The sequence below is a fragment of the Trichomycterus rosablanca genome, chromosome 2, assembly GCF_030014385.1.
Source record: "Trichomycterus rosablanca isolate fTriRos1 chromosome 2, fTriRos1.hap1, whole genome shotgun sequence".
Taxonomy (NCBI): Eukaryota; Metazoa; Chordata; class Actinopteri; order Siluriformes; family Trichomycteridae; genus Trichomycterus; species Trichomycterus rosablanca.
The window spans coordinates 32,046,121-32,054,195 of record NC_085989.1 but is presented as its reverse complement, the minus strand read 5'-3'; the positions used below and the strand labels follow the sequence as shown (position 1 = coordinate 32,054,195).

General features: G+C 46.1%; 1 protein-coding gene across 1 annotated transcript; it reads right to left on the bottom strand.

Moving 5' to 3' along the window:
- Positions 1-1,426: 1,426 nt before the first annotated feature.
- LOC134308837 (uncharacterized) lies at positions 1,427-4,375 on the bottom strand. Its single transcript, XM_062990717.1, has one exon. It carries the CDS (start codon positions 4,373-4,375, stop codon positions 1,436-1,438), a length of 2,940 nt encoding a protein of 979 aa, XP_062846787.1. The 3' UTR covers positions 1,427-1,435.
- Positions 4,376-8,075: the final 3,700 nt, after the last annotated feature.

Below are 8,075 nucleotides of genomic sequence, written 5' to 3'. Positions count from 1 at the left end.
AGCTTGCCATATTGTGACAACCAGTTTTCTTTTATTTCTGTGCTGTTCCTTTTCTATCCACTTTCTTAATTGTAGGCTGTATCTGTCATTTATTTCTGTTATCTTAGCCACTGCCTTTATTTATCTTTTTGTTTGTTACTACAGTATTGTTCTACCTTGGTTAAGCTTCCTGTAGTTTGGATTCATTTTCATTTGCAGGTGTTGGGGCTACACTTGGCACCTCTGTGACGAGGCGAGACCCACTCATTACAGCTGGTATGTTTTCGGAATGTGAGAGGAAACAAGATTTCTAAAAGAAACCTTAGCAACCATGGCTAGAACATTCCAGCACACAGGTGTAAACATCACATGTTGGAGCTGTGAAGAGGAAAAAAAACTTGAACTTATGCAGAGAAGACCCTAGCAAGTAAACACAAGTAAACAAGAGATAAGAGAAACAGATAGCAGAAATAGGCTTGTTAAATGTGCTTCTTATTTATATTTACCAAATTAGGATTTAGTCTACCGGCAGGCTCCACAAAGCCCTAAACATTATTTATTTTACATAATTTATTATTTTAACAGCATTTGTGTTACATTATTATTGGGTGTAAATTTTTGCCCACTTAATTTAATTGAACATTTAATAAAACATTTATTCCAGAGGTGCGCATACTTTCGAGCTTTGAGATCTACTATTTTCAGTCGACAGGTCATCGCAATCTACTTTTTAAAAAAAGCTTTGTAGCTTTTTAAAATGTGCTTCAGTTGCCTATATTGATATTCAGCATTACCGGGCAAGTGACTGAAAAAAATCACACTAACCTTATTCTGATGATTTGCACTGAATGGTGTCAGCCAGGTTTATGTAGTCTGGACAGTAGATTCTGACGCCAATTCTCAAGCAGGCTTCCAAGTGTTCATCAGTAAGGGTGGACCGATATTTAGACTTAATCATTTTCATGTGGGAAAAGACTGATTCTCACAAGTAGGTTGATCCAAAACATGCTGTCAAATATGTGGCACTTTTTCTTATGTTTGGATATTTTTTCCTCTGCCCTTGACTTCATATGAATGTCAGATTGTAGGGTTAAAATGTCATCTTCAAGAGCAGATGGATGCATGTGGAAGCTCCACTAACCTTATTCTGATGATTTGCACTGAATGGTGTCAGCCAGGTTTGTGAGTAATGCTATGGGCTATGACAAGACAAGAGGGGGAAGACACACACACATAGATGTATTTAATAAAAGAGTTTAATAATAACAAAGACTAGACAAACGACAAGGTTACACAAGACAGGTAGGAACAAGACAAACTAACAAGATCTATGCTAAATGCTAACCTAAACTAAACATATATAAACGATACTGTTCTTGAATACACCACTAGGTGCTACTTGGACACATCATCAGTGATGAACCCGAGGTCCTTGGGTGTTTCGGGTCTTTGATCATCAAACACCCTCGCTCGGGCGACCCAGCCGGGGGTGATCAGCCCCCAACTTGTGTCCAAGTGGCCTGCTACTCCAAGGGTCCCCCCTCCGGATCCATAGCCATCTTGAGGCTTTCTCCGCAGCCTCTATGATGTTCCTAATGGCTTTTCTGCACAGCTGACCCTTAACTCCAAGGAGCTTCAAGGTGCGGGGTAGAGACTGGCCAGCAAAACCCCTGCACCCCACCTCGACTGGTTCGCATCGGGCTTTCCAGCCTTTGCTCCGACACTCAGCCACTAACTCAGAGTATTTGGCCCTCTTACGTTTATTGGCCTCCTCAACTCTGTCTTCCCAGGGAACAGTCAGCTCCACCAGGACCACTTGCTTTGTTGACTCCGATGTCAACACCACGTCTGGGCGGAGTGCAGTGGCCAAGATGTGCTCTGGGAACTTAAGCTGTTTCCCCAGGTCGACTTGGAGTTTCCAGTCTCGTGCTGTGGTGAGAAGCCCTCCAGAGGAACCTGGCTGATTTTGTGCCTGCTCTCCAGCTCTGACGAAGGTAATGAGCTTCTTTCGGGGGATCTGGTATCTGCAGTTGGAGATTGCTATGCTGAGCGTATCTGCCAGAGCCCTAAGGACCTGGTCATGTCGCCAGCGATAACGCCCTTCCCCCAAGGCCTTCGGGCAGCAACTGAGGATATTCTCTAGCGTGGCTCTCCTCTCACATAACTGGCATGCCGCGGTGTCTGCCATACCCCAGCGCTGCAAATTGGTTGGGCTTGGAAGAACGTCATACACGGATAGGATGAGAAACTTGAGGTGCTGGGGCTCCAGTCTCCAGAGCTCTGGCCAGGTAATTTTCCGCTTTTCGGCGTGTTCCCACCTTGTCCAGGCGCCTTGTTGGTACATAGCCACCATCTTGATCCGCCGATTTTCCTCCACTTCTACTCGGATCTCATCCTGTACCATTTGACGTCTCTCCATTCTTCCAGCTTTATCGTAGCGACTTTTAGAGAAGCTACCAAGCCCAGCCCGACCCACTGCTGTGTTACCCACCAAGATGTTGTGCTGCAGCCGTGCCTCAGCTCTGTCAATGGCTTCGTGGGCCTTCCACTTCCTCCCCGTTTTCACTTGGATTCCTGCGGTGGTGACTTTTTTGTCAGCGGAGTCCCTGTACATCATCAGCTCCCTGGAACGTGTGACCATAAACTCCTCTGACAAGCCGCTGATTGGAAGCTGCAGCATTGTGGAATGGCCATACAACGCGATGCTGCTAAGGGATCGGGGAAGCCCCATCCACCTGCGAAGAAACTGGCTGATGGTTCTTTCCAACGTCTCCACCATTGTTATGGGCACCTCATAGACAAGCAAAGGCCAAAGGAGTCTTGGCAGGACTCCATGTTGGTAAATCCAGGTTTTGAATTTCCCTGGCAGCCCCGACTTGTCTATAGCTGCAAGCCATGCAGTCAGGTCAGCCTTAGTTTGCTGGAGTGCACCGGAGTCCCTCAAGGAGCTGTTAAAGACCTTGCCCAGGCTCTTCACAGGTTTGTCAGTCACTGATGGAATTGCTGTCTCTCCTATGGCAAAGCGAAACCGATCGACCACCTTGCCTTTCTTCAAGACCAAAAACCTGGACTTGGCGGGCTTGAAGCTCATCCTTGCCCACGAGATGAGCCGCTCAAGCCCCTGGAGTAGCCATCTACAACCGGGCACAGAGGTTGTGGTGACTGTGAGATCGTCCATAAATGCTCTTATTGGGGGCTGCCGCGTTCCAGATTTTGACAGAGGGCCTCTGCACTCCACCTCAGCAGACTTCACAATCATGTTCATAGCCAAGGAGAAGAGTGGCACCGAAATGGTGCAGCCTGTAATAATACCCTTCTCCAGGCGTTGCCAGGCAGATGTTGATGATCCTGATGTTACCCTCAACTGGAAGTTGTTATAATAGTCCAGGATGAGGTTAGTGATAGCTACTGGCACATGATGTCTTGTCAACGCTGTTTCCACGAGTTTGTGGGGGATGGATCCATAGGCGTTCGTTAGGTCCAGCCAGAGTGTTGCCAAATCCCCTCTGCTTGCCTTTGCCTCCCGGATGAGCTGCGAGACCACACCCGTGTGCTCTAGGCATCCTGGAACACCAGGGACTCCACCCTTCTGCACTGAGGTGTCAATATAACCGTTCTTCAAGAGGAAGTCAGTCAGCCGTTGGGACACTATCTTAAAGAAGATCTTCCCTTCGACGCAGAGCAGCGAGATGATGCGGAATTGGTCGATTTTACTCGCGTCCTCTTCCTTTGGGATCCAGACTCCCTCTGCAGCCCGCCACTGGGCGGCGACCTTCTTCCTATGCCAGATCACCTTTAAGATCTTCCAGAGTCGCACAAGCAGCTTGGGACACTGCTTGTAGACTCTGTATGGGACCCCACTAGGGCCTGGAGAGGAGCTTGATCTTGCAGCCATCACTGCGTCTTTGACCTCTTTCAGGGTAGGCTCTGCGGTATTAAACTGCACCACGGGCACTGGTGGCTTTACCAGGGCCTCACATGGGCCTAGATCTTGCTCCCTTAAAGGATCGCTGAAGGTGGTTTTAAGGTGGTGGTTAATATCCTCTACCGAACACTTCAGGGTGCCACTGTTCTTCTGCCCCAGTAGACGCTTAGTGAAGCTGAATGGGTTGGTGATGAATGCCTTGCGCTTCTTAGCCCTCTCCTTCCCCTTCCTCCTGTGCCATTCAGCTCGCCCAAGTGTGATTAGCTTGCTCCTCAAGATCTGCCTGAGTTCGGACAAGGCACCTCTCTCCTCCTCGTTTGCTGCCCTGAACTGACGTTTCAAAATCTTCAGTTCTTGTCTCAGATGGCTGATCTTAAGCTCCCGTCGGTTGGGTCTCGATGTTTGCCTGCTCGCGGGCCTTTCTGTCACCCCAAACCGCTCTGCACCGATTGATGTTATCAAGGTGCACATAGCCTGGAGTTTATGGTCCACACATCGCCCTTCACAGTCTCCAGGATCTTGTCTAAGTCCATATCCAGGTGAAGCCACTCCTTGTTGTTTGCGGCAGGCCACTTAACCCGGTGATGTTCTGGTTTTCCACCCTGCGGGGGGACTGATGCAGCTTGGAGGTTCCGGACACTGTGGGGTAGTTCCGGGCCCGGCTCCTCCTCCGTCTGACCAGGGTTTGTGACTGGCACTTTATCTATAGTGCTAGCCACTGCCCCTGAGCGTCGCCCAGGCAGGCCATCTTGGTCTGATGGATTTTGAGACCTGTCGGGTTTTTGCACACCTTGCCGCAGATGCAGACTGTGCTCTTTGTCGATTGTCCATTTGCTAGGGTCAATGCTGGTAAATCAGTCCGATTGGGATTCTCATCCTCCCCCCCTCTCGGGAATCCCTGGGGGTATGATTCAGAAGGGTTCATCGTAGCTTACTTTGGGTGCTCCTTCACAGGAACTGCAGTTCGGGGTGCTAGCCCTTGCTGCCCCGGTTGCCGTCTTCCCGCGCTGCCAACTGTCTCTCCAGTCGTCACCATTCTATTCATGGTCGTCATCCGGTCTTTCCCGATGGTCACTGGCAAAGCCAGATACGTCAGTTCTTGAATACACCACTAGGTGCTACTTGGACACATCATCAGTGATGAACCCGAGGTCCTTGGGTGTTTCGGGTCTTTGATCATCAAACACCCTCGCTCGGGCGACCCAGCCGGGGGTGATCAGCCCCCAACTTGTGTCCAAGTGGCCTGCTACTCCAAGGGTCCCCCCTCCGGATCCATAGCCATCTTGAGGCTTTCTCCGCAGCCTCTATGATGTTCCTAATGGCTTTTCTGCACAGCTGCCCCTTAACTCCAAGGAGCTTCAAGGTGCGGGGTAGAGACTGGCCAGCAAAACCCCTGCACCCCACCTCGACTGGTTCGCATCGGGCTAACCCTAACCCTAACCCTAACCCTAAGCTATACTAAACCCGAAGATAAACAAGAACTACATGTAGATTAAGACAAACAGGAACAAAACTAAACAAGGCGTGAACAGTTACTAACAGACAGGACAAACAGACAGGGGATAACAGGAGCTAAGAGCAGAATTACAAAACAGAACTAAGATAGAGGGCTAACACACAGAGCTAAGGCTAACAGACAAAGGCTAAACTGACAGACAGACCTAAAGTAAATTCAAGCTCGCCTGTTCCCCAGCTCCCCTCTTAAATCCTCTGAAATGAGGTGCAGCTGGGGCTAATTAGCAGCAGGGACCAATCACATTAGGGGCGTTGGCTCTAACATGTGCTCCTGGACAGGTGGGTGTGGCAGGTGCACCTGAGTTCCAGGAGCACATAGAGGCTGGATTCGTGACATTATGTAGTCTAGACAGTAGATGCTGATGCCAGTTTTCAAGCAGGCTTCCAAGTGTTCATCAGGCTTGGTTGTGCACTCATCTTCACAAACAGTGTAGGTTACAAAAGGAAAAATGCAAAAATGGCACAAACTGGCTACTGATAAATAAAAACTTTCTAGATTAGCAGTGCTGATTACAGTGACATCTGATTTTCCATCTGATCTGCCATGAACACCTGATGAAGTACTGCATAGATAATTGTCCATTCAGCATGTTCTCCCAGGGCAGGTCCACACTCACAGCCTCAGATATAGTTATAGTCCATTTCTTGATTCATGCCCTGCCACAATTTGATCTCAGATAGCAACAGACTGACTTTTGTCCTGACAATGCAGTGTAAGTTGTCTGCCCTTATAGACCCAGGTGTGTGTCTTTCCAATATGTCCAATCAGTTCAAATTGCAGCAGCTGTACCCCAGCTAGAACTCCATGACACATCTCAAGCATAATTAAAGTAAACAGCATGCACCTGTCACAATTTGGGGTGGCACAGCAATGGCCCTATATTCTGTTGTAAATAAAAGCGATTAAAAAAAGATTGTATTGAAATCTATTGTACAGATAGTTTCTTCATTTTAAATATTTTTAAATGTTGAAAAACCTCTGAAAACAGGTTCATCGTTATGAGTGATTAAGTGTAGGTTGATGAGTAAAAATGACAATTATGTCAATTCAAAATCAAATCCATAACAAAACCTACATGGAGTGGTGGAGCACCACCATCTGAATCCAGATAACAAGCAGGTAATACAAAAGAGGCTATTAAATGTCAACATTGGCTATTAAATCATTTAATTATAATCTGTCTGTCTGTCTGTCTGTCTGTCTATCTATCTATCTATCTATCTATCTATCTATCTATCTATCTATCTATCTATCTATCTATCTATCTATCTATCTATCTATCTATCTATCTATCTATCTATCTATCTATCTATCTATCTATCTATCTATCTATCTATCTATCTATCTATCTATCTATCTACACACCGATCAGCCATATAATTAAAACCACCTCCTTGTTTCTACACTCACTGTTTATTTTATCAGCTCCACTTACCATATAGAAGCACTTTGTAGTTCTACAATTACTGACTGTAGTCCATCTGTTTCTCTGCATGCTTTGTTAGCCCCCTTTCATGCTGTTCTTCAATGGTCAGGACTCTCCCAGGACCACTACAGAGCAAGTATTATTTAGGTGGTGGATCATTCTCAGCACTGAGGTGACACTGACATGGTGGTGGTGTGTTAGTGTGTGTTGTGCTGGTATGAGTGGATCAGACACAGCAGCGCTGATAGAGTTTTTAAACACCTCACTCCCACCAACTAGAAGTGTCTAATAGAGTGGACAGTGAGTGAACACAGTATTTTAAAACTCCAGCAGCGCTGCTGTGTCTGATCCACTCATACCAGCACAACACACACTAACACACCACCACCATGTCATTGTATTACCGACTTCACCATGGCAGACCTTCACCTCAATTATTCCCTGTCACATTGTGTACACAGAATCAATCAGCCAATATAATTTTTTTATGAAATGTACCTTTTAAAACTTTTTTTATGTATTTTTTTGGCTTTTGTAAATATCACTGTTAAAACTTTTTTAAACAATACTTATTGTACAGCAAAAAGGATTATTGCAACTAAATAAAGGTTATGACTATAACTGTTTCCCTAAACACTATGCCATTTAGAAACTTCTTTTTCTAAGATACATTTTCTCAAAATGCCTGTTATATAACCCCAAGCAGCTTAGAAGCTGTATACACACACTATAATCAGCTTCAGCACTTTAATAGTGCACAATATACTGTACTGTAGTTAAAATGCCTTTAGCAGATCGAGTCAATCAGTATCAGCTGTCTGTCTGACTGAAGAACCTGTGAGCCCTCTTGACACTCACTAGTGGAGAATGCTGTTGTGTCCACTTTTGGTAAACAGAACAGTGCACGTTCAACTCCATCAACAACTTTAGGAAAGAAGTGTCAATCATCCCTGAGGCAGACATCCACTTTACACCCTGTGCCACAGGTGAAGGAAGGATTTGAGCTTGTTGTGCCTATGTAGGCTTTTTGTTGAAAAGTATGTGTTTTTAAGCAATCTTGGGACATTTTACCTGCCAAATATAGAGGCAAATGATAAATGGTGATGATACTGGCACTACTAGGAGATTTGTTGAGACTGCACTTGAGCATGTTGTGGTGTGAGAAGAAGGCTTCCTGACAGTAAAAGGTGATAAATGCATGTAATAGGATGGTACAAATCAGTTTTTTT

What these genes read in the sequence shown, in the direction of transcription:
- LOC134308837 (XM_062990717.1), bottom strand. Translation starts at nt 4,375, where the DNA reads ATGTGCACCTTGATAACATCAATCGGTGCAGAGCGGTTTGGGGTGACA.